The following is a 26,142-nucleotide window of genomic DNA, read 5'->3' on the forward strand; positions in this document are numbered from 1 at the left end:
TTGACTAATAAAAAAAAAAAAGTCCAATCATTATATTCATATAGTAACTTTTAACCTACCTTTTAACTTCCATAAATACATAGCCTCTATAACAGGCAGGCTCGAGGTGTTGGCGAAAGAATTCGCCAGCTCATATGTAACACGCTTGGTGGTTCACACCAGCATCAGAATGATATGAGAAACATTTGTTAGTACACTTAGCCGACCAATCGTATATTTTTTTATACCTAGCTTTGTAGGATGCTACGAGTAGACACTACTATACTTCACATTATGAGTAATTGTTTACAATTTTACAGCCGAGTAGTTCAATCATTAAACACGAATAGTCCATCCCTTAAATACTTCTAGTTCGTCCCCACGCGACTAGTCCAACCATTTTGTAAATCTTAATCATCACATCAACCCAATGAGAAGGGGTTAAAGTCGTCGTCCACCACTCTGGCCCAGTGCGGATTGATGGACTCAATAATGTAGACTTTCAGGCATGCTGGTTTCCTCACGATGTTTTCTTACACCGTTGGAGCAAGTGATATTTTAATTACTTGAAACGCACATAACTTAGAAAAGTTAGAGTTGCGTGCTGGGATCCGAACTCGTCCCCCCGAAAGGGAAGTCGAGCTGCTGCCCAATGAGCTATCACCGCTTCATTTTAAGTTTTTTTGTGTAAGCACAGGTTCGAGAGAGGAATTTTGTACATACAACAGTTAAAATTCATAAATCCACTTTAGCGCCAATATTACTTAGAGGTCATTTTCATTTTCATTTTCACTGGTACATTTTCCTGCTATTCACTTTATAAGATGAATGCACATTTTATGATAAATGCTCATCCAGATACTATGGTGGACGGTGTTCACTCATTAGAATAATAACATTAGGCTTAACAAAGAGAAAGCTTCGTAATATTTTCTTGGTTTAACCCATCGTCTATCAGAAAGTCAGCTGTCACTAAAATAGTTATTTATTACCAAATTTCTCTTTTAATTTTTTGCATTCACGTCACGTTTTAGAGAAATGCGCATAAAAAACAATCCAGACCACCTATCATGGTTCTATAAACGGAATCGGCTTTTTTAATAAATTATCTTTATGAAAACTGAAGTCTACATTATATAAATCGTAATGAAGAACGTTAGTCATTGGTCATGTACCCATATTTATCAGACTTATTTTTTACACATTCACGTACAGAGTAACTTTTCACACATCGTTAGGATTCCAGCCATTGCACAGAAATAGTCCACCCGGCATAGTCCAGCTATCAACGAATAGTCCAACCATTATGTGAATATAACGGTTAACTTTCATAAATCCACTTTAGCGCCGATGTTAGTAAGTGGAATGGCTTGAAGCTCGGTGCGTAGGCAGAGGAACTCACCAGCTACGCACATGACCGAAGCGCAAGCTATGTTGAGCGCCCACCAGGAGAATGTGGTGGGGAAACTGTTGTTGTAGAACCAACATGTCAGTAAATGAATACCGTAGAAGGTGCAACTGAAATGAATACAAAATTATGAGGTTTATAATAATATTGTTTATTTCTTTCATCAAAATTGCACATATAATGAGTTGAAAAACTGGCTATCCTAGCTAGATTCTATCTGCGTTAATTTAACAGTTTGTTCTCAATGTAATAAAATTAAGAAAATGCTTCAGTTAAAACTGCCATGTTGTAAGATTCAAATTAATTAAAATATAATAATAATGATAAAAAATAAAAATATTTTTTTCCATATAAATTTACAAAAAAGTTTCAATCCTCACAAACTACTTGTGTTAGTTCTTGGTTATTGTGATTTTCAATAAATTCTTTAGTTAGTATGTTAGTCCTGATGCTAGATGGATCCCATAGGATGGGTGAAAGCCTCCTTCCTCCATATCTTGCCACTCTTTTCTCTCTTGGGCAGCTTTCATACACTCCATCGAAGCGAGGTGGATTATATCATCAGCCCATGAATTAAAATGCAATTCCTAAGCTGATCACACAGGAATTCATTTTTATTGATTTACTTGGAAAATAAATTCCCATTTGAAGGTATAATAAAACTCACAAATGCATAGTAACTAATATAGATAATGCAAATGTGAATTTGTTTATATGTATATCCAGGCCCCAGGGATACCATAAAGAACATAAAGATTTTCCAACTAATTGTAAAATGGAAAAATAACTTTCAGAAAATGACAACCAGAACTGATTGACAAAATCTACAATATTGCAAGAGAAACTGAAGACAATTGCAGCATAAAGGAGTAATAGTGAAATTGTGTTATCTTACTCTCCAGCTTCATAAACTAGCTTTTGTTAGAATAAATCAATAAATATACTACGACAATACACACGTCGCCATCTAGTCCCCAAAGTAAGCGTAGCTTTTGTTTTTGATGAATAATTTTATGAATAATATACATAAATACTTATAATATATATACATATAAAAACCCAGACTCTTAAGAAGATTCATGTTCATCACACTAACATTTTCCAGTTGTGGGAATTCAACCCAAAGCCTTGGACTCAGAAAGCAGGGTCGCTGCCCACTGCGTCAATCGGCCGTCAAAGAACTTTGATTATAACTTGAATGACCAAAATTCTTACCTAAAATCTAAGCACAACTTGGTCCTTCCTACCAACATCCACAGCATCAAAGCTCCTATTATAGCATTTAGTACAAATGCTATAATCACTGCTCTACCTTCATTGTCTTTCACTTGGATTTCCTAGAAAGAAACGGTCAACAAATTAGTACTTTAGTCTAAGCGATATATCCTCATAGAGGGTTGACATCAGACAGGTTTGGTAGTAAAAAGTTTCCCAAATCAACAATTTGTCTTCCAGTTTGAAGAAACGTTGTGCAGACCCCATATGAGATTAAAGGCAAGAAGAAGATTAGGCAGTGTGATGTATCCCCATGGCTGTAAGAAAAACTGTTGCTGACTGGTGAGAGATGCAAGCGTCATAACTACCGTAAGACACCATGATTGATTACCATCTTTAGTTATGGAATGCCATTATGTTTTCTGATGCCTACCATATACAATGTGTCACCGAATTAAGAAATACTGTTTAAGGGGTCATAAGTGTATTTCATATGGAATCAATAGAAGCATGGCTGAAGCAAATCATGTTAGGGCTGTATTTGACTTCTGACTTAGCTATAATCCTATTGAAGATAAAAGACAGAGATAACCTTTGCTATGCAATGCATACCAAACAAAGTTATAGAAATCAGTAGATTTTAATTTTGCATTTGTTAGGGCTATATCTGATTTCTCTCAGTAAAAACAATGGCAGTAGTTTACTCAAAATCTATTAGCATTTTGGTTTCACAGATAAGTGACAGAGACAGTAAATAATGTACCTCTAAAGTCTGTTAAGTGGTACTCCGGTTTTATATTTACACCTTGTATATATTGAGTACCTTCAATGAAGGAGTTGGCAGGACCCTATACCACATCAATCTTTTCCATAAGGTAAGATAGTCATTGCGTTGTCAATTTTGGTTCTCACCCTAAATCATTACAGCAGCTATAACCCAATCATTTTCTCAACCTGACCTGCCTATGCCCTCTGTTCATACTAACACCACATTTACCAGTACATGGCTTGCCATGCCAGCTCCTTGGGATCCTAATGTCTATCAGCCCTCCAAGCTATGAGCCTCACCTACTATAGCCACACTATTTGTGATGACAGAAACTCTGGTTCTTTTCCATATCTCCTTATCTGATGTCATAACTTAGCCAAGTATACTTTACCCATCACCTTTTAAGTGACTTTTGAGTTTTTTGTCTATTGTTAAGTTATTATTAATTTGGAGTTCTTTATATGAAACCCATAGTTTGCGAACCGTGTCTGATTGCAGAATTTTACTCACATGGTACTGAAAGAGATGATCCAAAGTCCTTGTCGAAGTAGTCAGATCCTGCATAACAGCGATCAAAAGACTTAACGTAAGGTACAATACGCACTGCATTGCCACTATCTGAGACACTATTAGGCAAGGGTCCCACTGTGTATAGCGGAATGAGCCAGTTAACTTCTTCATCTTGGACATTTCTAAACACACAGGATTCGACTGCGAACATCGATTGAAAGTTCATTGACACATTTGTGGCACATTTAAACGGAAAAATTATGCATTGGATATGAAAATTATGCGTACGTTGAAATAATTAGGAAAATAAAAACTTAAGTGTAATTTTATGCTTGAAGAGTGATGAAATTTAGGCCAACTTTTTACGTGATTTATTTTTAATTTTAATTGTCAGTGTCAATGTCACAACCAATTTTTTTTGTATTCGTTACCATAGGGAAAAGGCAGAGGTATATCACCGTACAGCACAATTTGTCACTGTCATTTTTGTATGTATCCGGTTTAGCAAAATCGATTATATAAGCGGTATATTAGACCTATAGGTTATTTAGAATCCCATAATGTAAAGGGTTTAGTCCATCACGCTGGCCCAGTGCGGATTGGTTGGCGATTAAAAAATATTAGTATTAAATTAAATAATCCTTACAAACGTCACCGAAAGGAGATATAAATATATATATATATATATATATATGACGGCCGAGTGGCGCAGTGGGCATCGACCCTGCTTTCTGAGTCCAAGGCCGTGGGTTCGATTCCCACAACTGGAGAGTGTTTGTGTGATGAACATGAATGTTTTTCAGTGTCTGGGTATTTATCTGTATGTTATAAGTATTTATGTGTATTATATTCATAAAAAAATATTCATCAGCTATCTCAGTACCCATAACACAAGCTACGCTTACTTTGGGGCTAGATGGCGATGTGTGTATTGTCGTAGTATATTTATTTATATTATTTATTTATATATATATATATATATATATATATATATATATATATATATATTGTCGTAGTATATTTATTTATATTATTTATTTATATATATATATATATATATATATATATATATATATATATACGAATTAGAACTCACAATAAAATTCCTATTTGTAATAATAAATAATTGTTTATTATTTTTTATTACATTTCATATTTATAACACACATTTACATTAAAAGTCTTACATTTCCGTTAGTAGCTTCAAGATTGCAAAGTTGAGTTCAAGTAACTAGTTTGAACTTATCTTTTCTAAACAATTATATGAACAATAGTGTTGCTACTTAAAAATAAATACAGAGGCGAATCTCCACAACTTTATTTACCCACATACGACGTCACTCGGTTTGTGTTTAATTTATTTTTGGCCTGATTTTTTGTACATTAAATGCTCTAAAAAAATTTAAAATATTGTTTATACTTACATTTAAGCACTATTATTAATTACTGTAAAAAAGTCCGTTTCCCTATTGAAAAATTCAGTGAATAACACATGGATGGATCACAATATGTTAAGCTATACACATAATTAAGATACCGTGTAGACGACTAATTTTGAAGCATATTTCCGCGGTTGTGAAGTGAGACATGCGCGGGGCGTTTTTGGGCACAATAATGAATGAATTAGGGTTCTGTATGTTCTCATTCCTGTGAAGTAATACTTATTTTTAGAAGTTAGAAAAATATATAATATAAACTTGCCACGAAACTGTCGAATTTACTTATTCTATTATTTCTTAAATATTATTAAAGTTCCCACTTCCCACTACAGCCAATAATTTGATTGATTCTATATTTTGTTGTGACACACTACGGCAATTAAAATTGCAGAAATAAAATAAATATTAAAACAATATACACATCGCTATCTAGCCCCAAAGTAAGCGTAGTAGTGTTGCCCAAATTCAGTCTTGGTCTTGCAGTCTTGGTCTTGTTCTTGCGTTTTTGCAAGACCAAGACCAAGAACAAGACCGCGTATTTTTAGCAAGACCAAGACCAAGACTGACCGTGCAAGACTTGAGCAAGAACAAGACATAGCCTGCAAGACTCTTGCGTCTTGCAGCTAGGACTTAGCGCTATTTCACGGAGTAGTTAGGTGTAACAGTTCGGTGTATAGGTAGGTAGGTACGCTTAGGAATTCTATGAGACGCAAAAAACTATATCAAAGAATATGAAAAACTGGACCTATGCGCATTACGACTAATACCATAAACATAGCGAATAAAAAAATATCTATTAAAATCAAACTGAGTGCATGCATAGTTATGTTTTAACCATCGGCACTTTGATAATGCGGCATCAAAGGTTTTGTACTTACTTCTCAAAGAAATTTGCCGCTTTTCGGAAGTACATGGTTATGATACACGCGCCGGCGGCTTCTTTTGAAATCTAAAACAATCGTTGCCGCCGCGCCGAAATCATAACATTTGACACTATTCATGCAAAATAATTTCGAATTTTAAGAGTACCTACAGGTGTTCCAAAGAATAAATAAGTTTCAGAGTGCTTAGAATGAAAATGAATACATTATACTGATCACGCAAGTAGTATTATGATTAGGATAAAATGGTGAGGATAGGTAGTAGATGTCATAATAATTCATTCTAGTAAGTAATTATAATATTGATTACTTATATGGTTTTAAACTAATTACTTAGGTACTATTATTGTACATTTAGTCATTATATTTCTTAAGTTTTTACAAGTTGTTTTAGCAAATGTAAGCTTATAAATCATAAATGTTTATTAAGAAACAGTTACTTCCATGGAAAACGACATATAGGTCAGTTGATTTTTCGAATTTCTTATCAAATCTTCAGTTATTTATTAATCTGCTTGATCTTTACTATGGCTATGTTAATTCAAGCTCACAATGTTCCAATTCTAATACGTTTTTCTAAGATTTAAAGTAAACTTTAATAAATAGTAATAGACTAATAGGTAATTGCAAGACTTGCAAGACTCTTGCTGCAAGACCAAGACCAAGACCAAGACTGGGAGCGCAAGACCAAGACCAAGACCAAGACCAGGTGTATTGGCGCAAGACCAAGACCAAGACTGGCTAAGTCTCGTCTTGTTCTTGCATTTGGGCAACACTAAAGCGTAGCTTGTGTTATGGGTGCTAAGATGACTGATTAATATTTTATGAATATAATACACATAAATACTTGTAATATACGAATAATCACACAGACACTGGAAAACATTCAGAAACAGTTTCCAATTGAAAGAAGCGAACCCACAGTCTTGAACTCAGAAAGCAGGGTCTCTGCCCAAGGCGTCAATCGGCTATCAAATAAAGATGTGCTCACGAGTGTCTCCTATTACGTATACTTTACAGCCAGGTTTCGCTCCCATCTCCGCATTATCACTAATTATCATCAGGTCATCATGGTCTACTGACATCGAGTCAACGAACACTAAAGTAATCCTTATCATTCTAACCTATCTAACCTATCTTGAATATGATTAGGTATTTTGATCTTAAATGCGCATGTTGCAGGAAAATGACGACGTCAGTAATTTCGTCAAAAAATCTTAAGATCACCAAAGAATTCTTTATATTTTGCTGTATTGTATTCTTGACTCTTTAACTAGTTATTTGCTCTGTACTTAAAAAGTGTACAAAACGTGTGAATGAAAACCGAAATAAAACTTCAGAGCCATTAGAGGTACATTATTTACTGTCTCTGAGATTTATCTGTGGAACCGAAACGCTAATAGTTTTTGAGCAAATCATTGCCATGTTTTTCACTAAAAGAAATAAGATATAGCCCTAACGCCACATGCAAAGGTAAAATCAAGTGACTTCTGTTACTTTACTTTACGTCTGTTAGATACGCGTACACGTAGCGTAGGTACTATGCACGTGTCGGTCTTTTATCTTCAATAGGGTTGTCATAAGTAAACACAGAGAATGTTTTGAATAATTTTTATATGGAAAAATAAATATGCCTTATGAAATATACTTTTGTACCCTTCAACAGTGTTTCGTAATTCCGTTACACGTCGTATATTCGTTCATGCATTCAAAGGGAGAAAACAATTCATTTAACCAATGGATTACTGTTCGGATGCATTGGAAAAATATTTATTTTTGACAAAATATAGAAAACGATTTAATGATTTTCCAAAACAGAACTCAGTTTGTAGGTATATACCAACAACGAGATGGTGGAAGCACACTTATTTTAAAACCATACCCCTAACGCTAAATCGCTTGGTGATAATATAATGTATTAATTTTATTGGTATGGTGTTAAAAAGCCACGGTTTTAACCAGGCCAGACCACAGAAAATTAAGGAATTGTAAATTTCCCGGGTATCGGACCCGTTAACTATATCTTCACCCGCCCAGCGCTTACCACTGTACTAGGTAGGGCGTCAAAATCCAGCTATTTGTACCTATTGGACCAAATAATATGGTTTCAGTTTTTTTTGCATTTAATTTGAAGTTCGTATTAATTTTTCACATTCTTAGTTTCATAATTTTTTTTAATAACCTACTGAACGAACGGCATTTTTAAGAAATACAATTTTTTTTTAATCTTTAATTAACTTTGTTCTGTAGCTTAACCCGCGTTAAATTAAAAATATAACAGTCTTCAATATATTATCTGTACTTATCTACTACTTGAAGCACGGGCTTCAAGTAGGTATCTATTGCATTTTAAAAGTAAAATAAAAACTCGGTTCACTATTAATTTAAAATACTCCTCCTACAAACCAACCAATCTCTTTGTAATAATAATAGAAGTCGTAAAAATAATGAATAAAATTTGGGGAAGGCCTATCCAAGTTTTTTTTTGTATACGTCACGCCGTCTATCTTTGTATGCTATTTACGTTTACGAGTAAGATAAGAAGACCTCACTGTAAGATGTTGGATAACAATATCATGAATCTTCCGCTGATTACGGGGTGCAAATCTAAAGCTAGTACACACAATCGAAAATTTCCACGCGAATTTAACGTGAAGGATTGTCCTACTTCCTGCATCATACTTCCTACTTATATCATAAATGCGATAGTTTGTAATAATGGATGTATGGATGGATGCTTGTTACTCTTTTAAGCAAACATTTCTGAACGTATTTTGGTAACATTTTACAGTTATATAGGTTCTACATCAGATGAACACATTGACAAAAACATAAGAATAATTTTCAATTAAGTCGAAAACAAATCCGCCATCAGAGATCTTGGCGAACGCTGCATCAATAGTTAGCGTTTACCGCGACATCTTAATAATAATTATGTGAAGGCGTTATATCCAAAATAGTGAGCAATGAATTCATTTCAATTAGATACTATTTACAATGCACATTTTATAGTATAAAATTAATTGTTATCAAAATAAATACCTTTATTGCGCTTATTTTAAGGTACATATTTTTTTTCTTTTATTAATTATTAGAACATACAGTTTGAAAGATTTTTCGCTAAAATGTGCCGTTTGACATAACGTTCGACGGCGCGCAGGGTGGTAAGGCAAAAAAAATTTAATAGAATCTAAAGGCATTGGAATATAAAATAACATGAACATAGTATCTACTTGTTTATATACCATAATATTATAAAGGGGGATCGTTAGTACGTAATTATAACATAATTAAACAAGTAAAAGAAAAAAAAGCACCACAAAACTTTACCTGAGTTAATAAAGGTTTACTATGTAATATAATAATTGCTACTTATTAGAACAAAAAGGGATCTATAGATCTGTATAAAATCTAGTTTAATTTGTAAGTACACGCGCAACGAATATCTCTAAGCTAAGCTGATGGAGAGACAGACAGACGTACTTCGCGTAACTACAGAGTGCTATTAAAATTAAAATGAACAAGCTTTTGTAAGGCACAAGTAAAACTTAAAACAATGGTATAACAAAAATGGAATCAGTCGGTGACGCGGACTAACAAAATGTTACCCACCCTAAAAGTAAAACGCATATAAGATAGAGTCTCGAGTATATACAATTTATTAGTGTATATATGCAGGTACAGGTATACAGGCCGTTATACTACTATGTCGTTAAGTTTTTCTTCTATCAATAATCGCTCATCGCGACTAAAGAAGTTTTCACTTTAATAAAATTAAACTGGCCAGTGAATCACCTGATAACGTCCAGACCCACTGTTTTTTTTTCATATCAAAGGTTTTTAAGTAACCAATTTCAACACTGCTGGCGCCTCTCTAACATCTCATAATTATACGTGTTTCAAGCAATTAAAATTTGCGGTTTTGAATATGGACTGAGAATAACGCGCGGTGATTATCGCCTGTGCGACCTCAGCCTTAGGCACGAGTATTTATTAATATGATTATACTAATCATATTAATTAATTAGTATAACCGACTGAATTCACTTGTAAACAGGCACATTCAAAATGGCGCCATGGGCGGCGGTTGTTGTGTGGTAAATAATATTTTTAACATATAAAAAAAGCGTTAATTTAAAAGTGTTTGAAATTTATATAATTAAATTATGATTTTGGACAGTATATAATAGGATTCACAAATCTCTTACGTGATACTTATGTGTTGAAAAGTAGGCGCGTTTTAAATAATTATCTGCGGTTTTTAACAAGAAAAATATCTCATATACCTATTTGAGAAAGAAGCGAGGATATAAATTGTTCAACATTTGATTGCAATTATACTTAGTGTACTTCTTCTTCTTCTTTTGATTTATGACTTTTCGTAGTGCCAAAACAGGACAATGTACTTTGCCAGTGTCAAGTAGCTTGGAAAAGGCACGAACTAGAGTGGTCAGTAAAGAAAAAGGAATGCCTATTTCATAACTTCGACCTGCAATAGTAGTTGTTAGTGAAATGAACTAAGTACGCATGAATTTAACAATCATTTGAAGATAAAGTAAAATTCAAAATTTATATCCAAAATATAAAAATCATAGTTTTAATTTGTTAATTTTAAAAAGTAGTGTATTATAGCGTTCCCTTATTCAGACTTTTAATCTCTATCATCAATCAATAATTAAGTATTATTGATTTTCATTTTTTTTTTAAATTCTTAACAATGCTTAATAAAAAGAACACTGGCATTGATCGTTTTGGCGGAAGTAGGTAGTTCTTCACGAAGTCCGATTCGAGGTTTGAATACGTTACGGTGGAGCCTAATTTTTTTTCAAAACAGCGCCCACCTGCCCCTATATTAAGGTTATAGGTGAAAAAGGCGGGAGACTTCGTTCATTGCGGACGCGGTTCTTTCTGATTTATCCTTGAGTTTATTGTGAACTTGTTTTGGGAAGGATTGGTGTTGTTTGTGCATGTTAAAATATTGGTGTCGTTCTCATAGTGGTGGCTGTTTGTATGGGTGAGTTCTTTTAAAATATTATAAAAGTTTGAAATTTACAATATAATGTTTTGGAGAACTTGTCTATATAGGCGGGTAGCTGCTGTGGGAATGACACTGGTTCTGCGGTATGTGCAGTATAAACTGCACCAGTCCTTTTCGGGACGGGTTCGCGGTAGATTTGGGGCAGTGTGACAATGGCAAATCTGTGTTAAGCCAGAAAAAAAAGTTATAGGTACTGGTGATTTTCAGTGAAATAAAAAGACTATGTCCACAGCCCATAGACAAAAAACCGAAGTAAAAAAGTAAAAAATGGTTCTGATGGCACTGAATAGTAGATAATTTGCTATACTCCGCGAAAAGCAGCTTTTCGCAGAGTTAGTTTTCGCGGAGTATAGCAAATTCAGCTTAATTTTCATAATATATCATAAGGTATCCATCTGATGAGCAATTTGGAAATTTATAATTTCTGAATTTTCTCTGGTCTGGTCTGGTGGGAGGCTTTGGCCGTGGCTAGTTACTACCTTACCGACAAAGACGTGCCGCTAAGCGATTTAGTGTTCCGGTTCGAAGTCGCGCAGTAACCGATTACGGGTATTACTACCATACTCCCTATCAGGTTAGCCCGCTACCATCTTAGACTGCATCATAACTTACCACCAGGTGAGATTGTAGTCAAGGGCTAACTTGTAGAGGAATGAAAAAAACAAGATTATGGTAAAAACAACCTATTTAGAATAGAATAGAATCTTTATTTGCACAATAAACACGTTAGTTACATAGAACCTCTTGCTTCCTTCACCAGGCTTTTGGCGGAAAGTGCTTGGTGTGCTAGCCATCTGAAATTCCCTTCAGGGTTCAAATTTGGAGCTGCGACATCTGCATATCAAGTTGAGGGTGCATGGAATACCAGTGGTGAGTTTACCGCTATCCCATCACCGGCCAACTACAGGGCACTGGTCTCCTCCCACAATGAGAAGGGTGTAGGCCGTAGCCTTGAAGAACATGGGGAGCTCTCAGGCATGCAGATATCCTATCGATGTTTTCCTGCACCGTTAAAGCAAGTGAGATTTAACTGCTTAAAAAGAAGTATTAGAGGTCTGAGGCTTGTGTTCGAACTCGGCCCACCCGAAAGTGTAGCCGTAGTCCTAACCACTGGGCTATCCCCTTATTTACTAATAATAAATTTGAAGAGTTGGTATTTCTGTTTGTTTTTGATTCGACTCGCTAACCTCTCTTATTTCCAGTCGGATTCAAAAAATATTGTATAACCTTAACTTAATTTTTGGGTTAAATATGGGATGAAAGTTTACTTGTAAGGCAGTAATCACCGGAAATATCAGTACTATTTAGAAAAAAAGCATTTTTTATTGCATTTGATAGTCTCAACTCTCCAAAAACGTTATAGAGTGTTGAACATCACGCTACGACCTTAGGCGCCAAACAAATATAGAAATAGTTTAGGCGCATTCGAGTCGGTGGGTCGGTATATTGTACCCACACGGCCGAAGATGCAGGATACGAGTACCTCTAGTATCTGCTAATAATTAAGTTATTTTTGTCGGAATGTGCTAATGAAGGGCTTCCCAACCTGGGCGCAGAGACGCCACAAAGCAAAAAAACTAATAAATACCTACCACAATCAGGCAATGCGATGCGGTGTGTCAGAGTATAAAGTAGGATAACACATAAAGATTTTGAAGCGGAACTTATCAGAATTTGTTCTCGAATAAAGTCACGCGGAGCCGCTAGTTATACAAACGAGCTATTTTAACTTATCTACCTTAGCACACCAAACCAAAAAACGTTGAACTCATATACTTAAATTCTTAATTAACAATAATATGCGTTAATTTATGTTCGCAAAAAATATTACACAGAACTAAAACACGTGATATTATATATTAATAACTGCTCACGCGTCGTGTACGGTGGTAAGTATATAGAATGTTTAATTTGTAATTAAATTTCGTAAGTTTAAACACTTGACAAGTTAAATTATTGACTATATTTTTATATATATATATATATATATATATATACTAGCTGTACCCTGCCACGCTTCGCTGTGGCACATTGTGATTGAATGGTTGAGAAAAATAGATAAAAACAATCTTTGATGCGTATTATATTATATCATTCTAAAATTTCAGTTCGATCGGTGAAGAACTTTTTGAGTTTTTGAAGCGTACACAAACCAACATAACATTTATATATATATAGATTCTACTAACGCTAATAAGAATCCTAAGACAGAAATCGGTATTTGTAATAAAACTTCTAAAATAAAGCGTCAAAATGTTTCTTATTGCTACGCCCTGACAGGGCCTTATGACTATGCTAAGGCATGGATGCAAGTAAAATAAAATAAATAAATACATTTTTCATTAGTTATTATTAATAATAATAATAACGTTTAATTCAGTTGAAAATCCATAGCTACAAAAATAACAATTATCTTATTTACTTTATTATAAACTAAAATTGGCCAAACATATGAATAATAAAAAATTAGGAATCTCCTAACTAAGGTAAGTACCCTCTTGAGCACCTGGTGTGTAAGTGTGTGCTCATCATTGATGCAGATCTTTTTCTCATAATTGCGTGGAAGTCATCAACATGATTCTCCGCAAACATTTGCTTGCATTGCTTATCCTTAATAAAATTGCCTATAAGTAGGTTTTATTAGTCGAATCACATCAAAGTTTAGCTTAATTTTCATTGTCCAAGACCATTACGACTACAGCCGAGTGAAAGTTTTTTTAGATGTTGTTCTTATCTTTCTGTATAAAATAGTTGATCTAGACGTGAACCGGTTTAGTACCTAAATGTTGAGTCGACATTCCACATGTTGATAATTTATGATAATGGCTCGCCGATACTTGTTCCTTTCACTAATAATTTATGGAAGCGTCCTACTAATAATTTATGGATTTACGGAATCACTGAGCTATCGAAGCTTAGTTGTAGGACTTCAGCTTTACTTTCAGGGTGCCGAATTCGAATCCCAAAACAACAATAAGTTTAGGTTTCCCCCAAACAAAACAGCGTTCTATAATAAAAGTGGCCGCGTGATGGCTATACAAAAATACAATAAGTTACAAAAGATCAGAAGAGAAAATAACTAAATTAATTCTAAAAAATAATGTTATACATTTTTAGTTGATATTAATTTGAATTTTATAATTAGTTTAAATATGAAATTTAATATACTAGTTTTAAATTTTAGTCTTGAAATAATAGTTTGTAATTGTTGCACGCCCAAAGAGGCAGTATAAATTGGGACTTCATAACAAGTAATTACATATATCCAACCTGAAATATCAATAAATGAATTTGAATTTGAACACACACCTCTAACTTTTCTAAATCAATGCGTTTTAAGTAATTCAACCTGCATGCCTAAGAGTTCTCCATAATGTTCTTAAAGGTGTGTGGAGTCCACCAATCCGCACTGGGCCAGCGTGGTGGAATACGGCCTTAAGACCTTCTCTTAGTAACTGGATGGTTAGGGATTGATATTGGTGATTATGAACAAAAAAAACAATAAAATAGTATTCAAAAATGGTTTAACTATTTTATTAAATAAATATAGATAGAAGATAGAGAGAATTGGCGCACACGCACGGCAATTTTTATTAAATAAATATAGATAGAAGATAGAGAGATATGACATTGCATGATAGTAATTCCAAGATACTGTATGAGGTAATTACTTTTTAAATCATTAAAAAAGTAGGTTATAACTATTGTGGTGTTACTGCCTTGTTGGTCGAGTGGTGAACATGTTCTACTACACGAGGTACACGAGTTCGATTCCTGGGTCGAGCAAATAGTACCTACTGGGGTTTTCTATCAAGAAATTCTTGGTGAATACCGGAGTTCGAAAATTGGCGGTTATTCACCCCCGTGCAAAGAGCACTTTAAGCTTTCAGTCCCGAACCTGATCTCTATCCGTTTGTGTATGCGCACTTGTGCAATTTATCTTTGCGTATTTGAAATATCTCTCTGGAAATTGATCAACGTGTCTGAAAATAGTCAGAGAAAAATAACGTTGTGATGTTAGTTTCAAGCAAAGTCCACGCTGCGACGTCAGAGCGCGTAGCGGCGTTTGACTTTCGACCAATCACATAACTTCCTCGAATGTACGTGACTGTCGATTGTTTGCATGCGGGACGCCTCTACGTACACAGATTAGACGCCGCTTGTCTTAGGTATTTTATAAAAATAACTGCCATGATTTCAGAATAAATAAGTGTGATGAAAATTAGTAAAAATAGTGTCTCTCAGGGCGCAATGTTAGGACCCTTTCCATTCCTAATTTATATTATTGAACCTCATTAACTTGCTCAGGACAATTACAGGGACAGAAGACCTATTAATTGCTGATCGTAGATAGCTTATATGTTATAAAATAACAACGAATAATTTCACGCTTTTGACAATGTAAACAACTCTCTCGCTAAAGGTTAGACGATAATAATTTACTCTTGAATTTTTAGCATGTTAAAAGTATTTCAAAGTACTATATCGAATTATCTTTTTAAAATATGTTTGAAAATATATTTTATCTTTGTATCGAAGGTAAGACGCCAAGTACGTGGGACACGTTAACTCACAATCGACCACAACTTATCACTGATGGAAGCAGCGGCGACGTCGCCTGCGACTCGTACCATCAATGGAAAGACGATATACAAATTGCTTCGGAATTGGGACTGGACTTCTATAGGTAAAGGTTTTAATAGTTTGAGTTTCTTTCTTCCTCTCGGTAGAATCTGCTTTCAAAACCAGTGGTAGACTTAAAGTCACTACACTATTGTAAATAGACTTGACCTAACATAAGGTTTTATATTCGGCCGTCTTAAAATAAAGTTATCCTGAATTTGAACAGTTACCTAATAGCATTGGTTTTCTAGCTTTCCTCTTTGTGCTTTCAAATATCGTGCCCTGGATGATCTTGTTCGTAATACTTTAGATTTTCAATATCTTGGCCTCGCCTCATGCCGACTAGTTTCCCGGACGAAATAAACGAAGATGGACGCCGCTATTATGACAACTTGATCAACGGGCTCCTAGACAAGGGGATTGAACCCATAATCACAATGTACCACTGGGATCTACCGCAACGATTGCAAGATCATGGTAAGCATCCTTTCTGACCGCATGATTTTTGATTTATCATGAAAAATTATAATCTTTGTGTTGTAGGCTTGTACTTTGTATGATATAATAATTGATATATATTTATTTTTAATTTGTTAACTGCTCTGCTCTGTTCCTTGATTGGGTTGCCTGGCAGAGATCGCTTTTTAGCGATAAGGCCGCCCATTGTACCTGTGTTTTATTGTGTTGTTTTTGTTTATCATTTAATTTTTGTTAGGTGTACAATAAAGTGTATTTTCATTTCATTTCATTTTTGAAATCTAAAATAATAAGAATTAATAATTGGTCATGTATATATAAATTGATAATAATATAAGACTTCGGCTACCCTTTCGAAGGGGCCGAGTGCAATCCCCAACAGCACTTCTAACTTTTCGGAATTACGAGTGTTTTTAGCAATTAAATATTACTTGCTTCATTGGCGAAGGAAAACATCGTCAGGAGACTTTCATGTCCAAGAGTTCTCCATTATGTTATCAAAAACGCGAGATGCCTTGCAATCAAAATACTGATAGCAAAATAAAACTATTAATCTAACTAGACAATAGTAAGATTAAACTATTATTAAGGTTAAGGTGATTACCTTAACCTGAAAATTGAAGTTTTTTTTCGAAACATTGCCATAGGTACTTATGTCAAAAAACAAGTTTATGTATAACCTCAATGAAGAAGAGACGGTAATTATACAACCTTATTATTACGTCCTTGAAGATAACTAGTCAAGAGATAACGACGCCGAAAAAAATATTAGTACCCAGAAGAAGTAAGTATAAAAATACACATATATAACACATATGCCATGAAAATTAAGCTTTATTTGGTATACTCCGCGAAAAGCAGGAAAATCTGTATTTGGTGTAATTTATAATTCAATCAATCTTTATACTCCACACCAAACAGATCTTGAGCAATGTACCCTCAACGCTCGCTTCGCTCCGAAACCGGAGCATCTTCAGGGGATTTTGACTTTACAATTAATAATTCTTTAGAAAATGGAATATCATGGAATTTCGCAAAGTACCTAACGCCTGCTTCTGTCCAATATATTGAATGTATTATGACTTTTGTAGTACTTCCAAAATCATTAAATATGTATAAGCTAAAATAGCGTAGGTACTGCAATGGAAAATACAAAAAAAAAAATGACAAAAAAGAACATCAATCAAGCTTAATTTTCATAATATATTATGGATTTTCGCAAAGTAACGCCTGTTTCTATCCAATAGTAACAGTTTTATAAATTTTTCAATAACGTCAACTTCTGTTTCTCTCAGGTGGCTGGTCTAATCCCCTCATAGTGGAATGGTTTGAGGAATATGCGAGGGTCCTGTACAAGCTTTTCGGCGACCGTGTGAAGAACTGGGTCACTATCAATGAACCTTTCACCATTTGTACTATAGGTATATAACTAACTATCAATTAATATTCACTACACTTTATATACGCTTAAAATTTTAATAGGATATTTATTCATTAAAATAAGGTGGCTATGTGGTGAGGGCAGATCATATACAGATCGAATACAGATGTTATCACCCCCCTCTACCAATACACGGGGGGTTTCATACGAGGCGACTAAGGGAATATAACAGAGAGCGGGTAGCAGGGTTCTCTTTGCTAATACTACCATCTCCTGCGATCACCAACCCGTCTGCCCAGCGTGGTGATCATGAGCTATGTGTCCCGCCCGTTGCCACTTCAGCTTGGCTGACGCGTGTCCCAAAGCTGACTGTGTATTGTACAGGTTACGCCATAGGAGCCTTCTCGTCCGGCGTGCACGACCCTGAAGTCGGGACTTACCTGTGTATAAAAAACGTCGTGATGGCCCACGCTAAGGCCTGGAGGCTGTATCATAAGGAATACAGGAAGCAATTTAAAGGTAAGTTATCAATTACATAAGTTTCCGTTCCACTATTCTTCAAATCAAAAGGTATTTTATGTATGTCTAGCGTACCCAGCCTGCTTGGCCGGGCTATACTTTGCTTATTTTATTTAAACAATAAACTTACATCATTAAATTTTTAATTTAAGTCTCATAATATATTAAATCATTTATTTATCTCCGTATTCATTCTCTTCTATTCTCTTCTCGAGCGGGTGAAGATCATTATCTACACCCATGTACACCCAACAATAGAATATCATCATAGTAAATAAAAGCTGTATTTGACAGTTCAAAAATAGGAGTGCTCCGATCGTCACCAAATTTTACAGGATTACTCGCCAGGTCAATCCGGAGATTCCCTGAAAGTTTCATTGAAATCGGTCCAGCCGTTTCGGAGCCTATACGGAACATACCCACACACTTTCTCTTTTATATATATAGAAGAAGATAGATGATATACATATGTATTTATGTATATCATTCATAAAATTATTCATCACAAGCTACGCTTACTTCGTAGTATATTTCTTATTTTACTATATTTATCTCCATTTGTGTTATATTTATCCATACATAATATAGTTCCATCTAGTCAGTGTAAGTGGCCCTGCCGTACTAACTAGATGTAAAATAAATTTTAGGCTGCATTCCATGTAAACTGTTAACACTGTTTATTAACAATTTTAAGGCTCAATGTAATAACATTCTTTTTGTATTTGGTGTCAGGTCGCGTTGGTATATCTCATCAGCTATTTTACCTGCATCCGACGTCAGAGGAAGATGAAGAAATAGCTTCTCTGGCTCATGAACATTATGTGAGTAGTTCCACTAAGATCACCTCTCATCTTGACTCATCACACGTCAATACATCTGTAAATATCATATAAAGTAGTAAATTTTACAATTATACCATGAAAATAAAGCTTAATTTGCTATACTCCGCGAAAAGCAGGAGAATATGCATGGTGTAATTTATAATTTCTTCAATCCTTATACTCCACACCAAACAGATCTTCGGCAATATACCCTCTACGCACGTTTTTCTCCGAAACCGGAGCATCCTCGGGAGATGTTGACTGCACACTGCATAATCGTTAAATGAAAAATTCTAAAAGTAAATTCCACTGTCTAAAAGATATTTTGCAAAATGAGATTTTTCAGGATTGTTTTGATTGAAGGCTGCCATATGCTCTGTGTAACGCGTTTCAAATTTTCGTCCGGTCTGACCAACATTATTGACGTGGCATTCAGAACATTAGAGTTTTTATACCCCTGACCTTTGCTTAGTGTCCACACCGTTATAAATAGCTCTCAGTTGGTTATTTGTTCTGAATTGTTTTGGTTGTGTCAGCCTCTGTTGTTTCTTTTCAATTATGCTATCAACTAAACCTGAATTGTAACCAAATATTATATTTAACTCTTTTCTATAATCCGCCTTAGTTAGAATAGATAATAATCTATGAACATAATTAGGAAATGCTGCATGTTTTTGCTGCCAGCGATGACACGATGAAGCTTTATCGTGTCATGAAGCTTCATTCTGTCATCGCTTCATCGTGTCATCTATAGCGTGGCGAAGAGTCGCCATCGCCACACCAACAACCAGGTTTACCCTCGCCTATAGATGTTTCACATCAAAATTTCCAGTACGGCTTGTATTCGCATCCTGTGTTCTCCAAAGAAGGCGGCTGGCCTCCGGGCATTGAGAAAGTGATAGAGAAGAACAGCAAAATGCAGGGATTCACTCGCTCTAGACTCCCAGCCTTTACCGATGAAGAAAAAGAGTTAGCTAAAGGTAAACCGGATTTAATTTAAGATGTACTAGGACAGGTTAAAATTTATTTCCTTCATAGTGACACATCAAAATTCCACAGCCGATTGGCGCTTTGGACATCGATCCTGCTTTCTGAGTCAAAGGTCGTGTGTTCAATTCCCGTAACTGGAAAATATCTCTAACTTTATCTCTCTAGTAACGAGAAAACTTCCGGGGGGCCGAGTTCGCATCCCAGCACGCATCACTAATTTTTATAAGTTATGTGCGTTTTAAGTAATTAAAATATCACTTTCTTCAACGATAAAGGAAAACATTGTGAGGAAACCTGAATTCCTGAGAGTTCTACTGTTCTCAAAGGTGTGTGAAGTCCACCAATCCGCACTGGGTCAGCGTGGTGGGTTGGCCTTAACCCCTTCTCATTGTGGGAGGAGACCCGTGCTCTGTAGTGGGCTGGTAATGGGTAGATGTAATGACTAATATAGTCTGCCATTAAAATAAAGAAAAGCCAAATTAATAAGTAGACTAGTAAGTAGGTAATGTCTTCTTTTTTACAGCTTTCACAAAGTAAGTCAAAGTAAGTATCAATTTCCATTTCAATTTATTCAGCACATACATAATGTTACATTTATAATACATTATTTAAATTAAATCTAATTATATATAATGTAAGTTACGTACACCCAGATTGGACGCAGCCATTTTTTTAATTAAATAATTTTATGAATCTTCTAAACGTAATAGTATATAGATAACGAATAATAAGATAAAATATCGATAATTTTGTTTAGATTATTATAATTGTTTGTAGTACGATGCGATTCCTTATCTACTCTACATTTTCACTTATTGTTTTCTCACTATCTACTTATCAGATGAACTTGAGTGTTCAGCGAGGTCAAGATTAAATAACATGACACATGAATATTTTGATTACCTATTTCCTCCCAACAAGCTAATGTCTGTCTATTCATCCGCGAATTGTTTTTAGATTTCCCGCCTACAAACTATCTTAGACCTATCTCCGGAATGCAACAAGCTATATAAAAAAATATCAACAAGCTAATGTCTGTCTATTCATCCGCGAATTGTTTGTAGATTTCCCGTCTACAAACTATCTTAGATCAATCTCCGGAATGCAACAAGCTATATAAAAAAATATCAACAAGCTAATGTCTGTCTATTCATCCGCGAATTGTTTGTAGATTTCCCGTCTACAAACTATCTTAGACCTGTCTCCGGAATGCAACAAGCTATATAAAAAAATATCAACAAGCTAATGTCTGTCTATTCATCCGCGAATTGTTTGTAGATTTCCCGTCTACAAACTATCTTAGATCAATCTCCGGAATGCAACAAGCTATATAAAAAAATATCAACAAGCTAATGTCTGTCTATTCATCCGCGAATTGTTTGTAGATTTCCCGTCTACAAACTATCTTAGATCAATCTCCGGAATGCAACAAGCTATATAAAAAAATATCAACAAGCTAATGTCTGTCTATTCATCCGCGAATTGTTTGTAGATTTCCCGTCTACAAACTATCTTAGATCAATCTCCGGAATGCAACAAGCTATATAAAAAAATATCAACAAGCTAATGTCTGTCTATTCATCCGCGAATTGTTTGTAGATTTCCCGTCTACAAACTATCTTAGATCAATCTCCGGAATGCAACAAGCTATATAAAAAAATATCAACAAGCTAATGTCTGTCTATTCATCCGCGAATTGTTTGTAGATTTCCCGTCTACAAACTATCTTAGACCTGTCTCCGGAATGCAACAAGCTATCAAAAAAAATATCATCAAGCTAATGTCTGTCTATTCATCCGCGAATTGTTTGTAGATTTCCCGTCTAAAAACTATCTTAGACCTGTCTCCGGAATGCAACAAGCTATCAAAAAAAATATCAACAATCGAATGTCTGTCTATTCATACGCGAACGCGAAAGGACCAGGCTATCCTGGTCCCCTAAAGTATCTATAAGCAGGCCTAGATTCTGAAGTGCGAAGAACAATATCAGTAGAGTTAAAGCGAGCAGAAGACAGAGTGCTGAAATATACTTTTGCTAATTGCTGACGTTTGCCTAATTTTAAGTATTAATTGTATTTAACAGGAGCATACGACTTTTACGGCTTCAACTATTACACCTCCCGGAAAATCCGTAGGCGAAGGGACGGAGAGAGTCTGGGTCAATTATCCCCCATGAGAAATATCAAAGAGTTAGACGCTATATTAGAAGTTGATCGTGGATGGGACAGAGCAGCTTGTTTTTGGTTTTACGTAAGTGATATTAAGAGTAGTTTGGACCTTATTTTATTTATTTATTATAAACTAGCTGTTGCCCGCGATTTCGTCCGCTTTTGTTTTTGTCTTTCGAAAGACATGTGCCTCATAAATGTGGCAGCACTTTATGTATTTAGGGTAGCCTGGTGTAAAATCGTCAAACACTTTCGTCCCCTGTCCCGAGAGAACTGAGCTTAATTTCGAGATAAAAAGCATCCTATATTACTTCTTATACCTTCAGAAACATGTGTACAAAGTTTCGTGATGATCGGTTTAGTAGTTTTTGCGTGAAAGCGTAACAAACAAAATTACATTCTCATTTATAATATTAGTAGGAATTAGTAGGGTTTAATAAGTACGGACAAATCCACTTAAACTTACTAACAATTACATCATTTTTCTCATTATACTTATGAACTACACGAACAATATGTATTTATTTAAAATAAGCGTACAAAAAATAGAAAAGGGAGAAACAATACAAATAATATTAATGGTAACAATAGATAAATGAAATAAAATCAATTAAATAAAGAATAAATCGTTAAATATACCGGGTCGGAAACGCATGGAAAAGTCAATTCAAAAGTCTTTTTTTTTATTTTTATTCCAATACAAGTTAGCCCTTGAATGCAATCTCACCTCTTAAGTAATAATGCAGTCTAAGATGTTAGCGGGCTAACCTGTTAGGGAGTATGGTAGTCAGACCCCTAATCGGTTACTACGCGTCATCGTATCGGAGCACTAAATCGCTTAGGTTCGGGTGGTAACTAACCACGACCAAAGCTGCCCTCCAGACCAGACCTGAGAGAGAATAAAATTTATTTTTCGTGTTACCACGTAAGGGGGTAGTCTGGTTCTGCCCGGGACATCCAACTTGACATCTCGTACTTCCGCAATCCCTTCATGACCACGATTCATGCAACTGGGTCGAAATATCAACAAATCCCAAAATATTATCGTGGTATGTACCCGTTGAACTATATTTAAGAAATGTTGATTAACTACGAAAATCTAAGCTTAAAATCTTACAAAAAATCAGAAATTATTAATACCCAAATTGCCCCCGAATCGAACCCGGAACCCCCTACTTAAATTCACAGCGCTCACCGTTGCGCCAGGGAGGTCATCACAATCAACATTTTACAGCCACCGTTTCTAGGCTGAAAGACGATGTCAGTCGAAGAACTAAGGTTTGTCTATAGGGCAATATCTTTAAATTTTTGTTTCTCATTGGCTTATAGGTTTATCCTGAAGGCATCCGCAAACTACTTTCGTGGGTGAAGAATCAGTATGGGGACGTTGAGATTGTGATCACGGAAAATGGTTACTCCACTAAACCAGAATCCGGTTCGAATGATTACGATAGGATCAAGTACTACAGAGATCACTTGGAACAGGTGAGATTTGGTTATTTAAAAAAAAAACATTTAATTTAGTTGCTATACTACAGATATATATCATTGATTTTTCTCAGAATTAAGAATATACGGAAACCATTTACACTACTAATATTGAAGCATCCAAAACAACTCCACTTTAGTAGTGTTTCTCAGCGGCGACACAGTATTGCAGCAATACTTCTTAGCGGATGAAATAAGCATGTCCTTCCCTGACGAGCAGTGTCATAAAAAGCTCTAATATTACAAGAGTTGTTTAAATGAATAATCTTGCAGCGGGACTTTGGAACTCTTTCCGATCTAATGTTACATTTTTGAATACGGAAAATTATATAAGTAGGTAGTTTTTATTCTGTTGATTTATTTTTAGGTATAGGTTACTACCTAGTTATCATGATCTTCATCATATCAACCGATAGACGTCCACTGCTGGACATAGGTCTTTTGTAGGGAGTTCCAAATTCCACGGTTTTGTGCCGCTTTTGTCCAGCGAAGCGCTTAATGTCGTCTGTCCACCTCGTTGGCGGTTGACCAACGCTACGATTACCAGTGCGGGGCTGCCATTCCAGCTCCTAATAATAAACCCACAGAATTAAAACTATAGAGAAGCATCATTCAGCTATTATTGCATTCTGTGCATCGTGTCCAAAAACAGTGAGAACGCCCTGCGTACATCTTACTTCACACCCGTGGAAAGTTGCTAGCTCGCAACGTTTTTCCATTTTGCTAATTTTATGGTAAAGGTTTAGAACATTTTATTCGGAATTAAGTGACTAACCGCCTGTTCGAGAAACAATACTAAAGTGTCGTGGCTTCAATATTAGTCACACGGTTTCTGTATGTTCTTAATTCTGTGGCTCTAAGTACGTGACGTTAGGAATACTAGAAATGTTATATTTTATGTTACTTGCGTCTCGTTTTTTCAGGTGCTCCTCGCAATCCACGAGGATAAGGTCAATATCACAGGGTATACCGCGTGGTCTCTCATAGACAACTTCGAGTGGAATGACGGATACACGTACGTAAACGCCATTTTTCTTATTATCTTATATCTTTAAACAAGCAATTCTTGTATATTTATAATTGGAATCTCGGAATCGGCTCCAACGATTTTCATGAAATTTAGTATACAGGGGGTTTCGGGGGCGAAAAATCGATCTAGCTAGGATTCATTTATATTGGACATACGACTATTTTTTTTATCTCTTTGGGGCTAGATGGCGATGTGTGTTTTGTCGTAGTATACTTATTTATTTATGTTTGTCACCAGTGATTGCGCAGATTTCGGTTGACGGAACACAGTATTGCAACTATAACTTAAAGGTTAATATTATTAATTGTTGTAAAGTTGAATAAAAATACCTAATTTTTTTACAGAACGAAATTCGGATTGTACGAAGTCAATTTTGATGATCCAAACCGTCAGCGCACCCCGCGCGCCTCCGCCAAGTATTACAAGAATGTGATCCAAACTAACAACATTGAGATACCAAAGAAATTTAGCACGATAACTGATGAATTATAATATTAATGCACTAGACGTTGCGCGCGACTTCGTACGCGTTTGTTTTTATTTTTAAAGCATCCCGTAAACAGTTCTATTTTATCATTTTTATCTATCACCAATAGTTTTCAATGTTTCGTTATTTCTTAAGTGGCGGGTTAGAATTTGTCCGCTTAGGAGTTATATCCTCTACCAAAAGTAATATTTGCTTTTGCAAAAAAATTTGGCAAAATGAAAGTTATCATACAGCCTTTCCAGTGAGAGAAGAAGTGTGAAAATCGGTAAAGGTATGATGCAGTTAGGAAGTAATCTACAAAAACTTTCATCGTACATCCCGAACGAATCCTCCTAAAATCCTATTGTTTTTTTTTATAAAGTATAAAGTAATTTGCTTTAACGGTAAAGGAAAACATTGTGAGGAAACGTACATGCCTCAGAGTTCTACATAATGTTTTCAAAGGTGTGTGGAGTCCACCAATCCGCACTGGGCCAGCGTGGTGGACTACGGCCTTAACCCCTTGTCATTGTGGGAGGAGACCCATGTCCTGTAGCTGGCCGGAAATGGGTTGATGTGATGGTGGTGATGAATGTCGTCTATATTACATAAGATAATGGGCTTCAACAATATGTATATATTGATGGTATATAGCAAGAATTTTACCATAAATACTGTCATACCCTATTGACATACTAACCCCCCTAAAAACTAGACTTGTATAGATACGTCGGATCGGTCTAAAAGCTGATAGTATGAGACTATAAAATGGTTTTTGGTACAGACTATTATACAAAAAAACTTTTGTTTCTGATAGGTCATAATAGGTTTTTTTTTTGTTTTATATATTGAGTTCTTTTAAAGGCGTTTTTTATTTAAGAATATTTGTATTAATAAATGTTTTTTTACTAGGTATACTTGTTTTCTTATTAAGCATGAG

At 35.2% G+C, this 26,142-nt stretch overlaps 2 protein-coding genes across 2 annotated transcripts; one reads left to right on the plus strand and one right to left on the minus strand.

Moving 5' to 3' along the window:
* Positions 1–603: 603 nt before the first annotated feature.
* Positions 604–4,246, minus strand: LOC120623661 (protein SYS1 homolog). The gene is made up of 4 exons (XM_039889825.1): positions 4,170–4,246; positions 3,882–4,082; positions 2,603–2,724; positions 604–1,497 (listed from the first exon to the last, which is right to left on the minus strand). Exons 2-4 carry the CDS (start codon positions 4,059–4,061, stop codon positions 1,308–1,310), a joined length of 492 nt encoding a protein of 163 aa, XP_039745759.1. The 5' UTR covers positions 4,062–4,082; positions 4,170–4,246; the 3' UTR covers positions 604–1,307.
* Positions 4,247–10,238: 5,992 nt separating this feature from the next.
* LOC120625028 (myrosinase 1-like) lies at positions 10,239–25,243 on the plus strand. Its single transcript, XM_039891940.1, has 12 exons — positions 10,239–10,298; positions 12,000–12,109; positions 15,779–15,926; positions 16,173–16,339; positions 17,635–17,760; positions 18,105–18,239; positions 18,972–19,060; positions 19,893–20,040; positions 22,134–22,300; positions 23,548–23,703; positions 24,630–24,721; positions 25,081–25,243. Exons 1-12 carry the CDS (start codon positions 10,270–10,272, stop codon positions 25,226–25,228), a joined length of 1,515 nt encoding a protein of 504 aa, XP_039747874.1. The 5' UTR covers positions 10,239–10,269; the 3' UTR covers positions 25,229–25,243.
* Positions 25,244–26,142: the final 899 nt, after the last annotated feature.

Source organism: Pararge aegeria, chromosome 1 (assembly GCF_905163445.1).
Source record: "Pararge aegeria chromosome 1, ilParAegt1.1, whole genome shotgun sequence".
NCBI lineage: Eukaryota > Metazoa > Arthropoda > Insecta > Lepidoptera > Nymphalidae > Pararge > Pararge aegeria.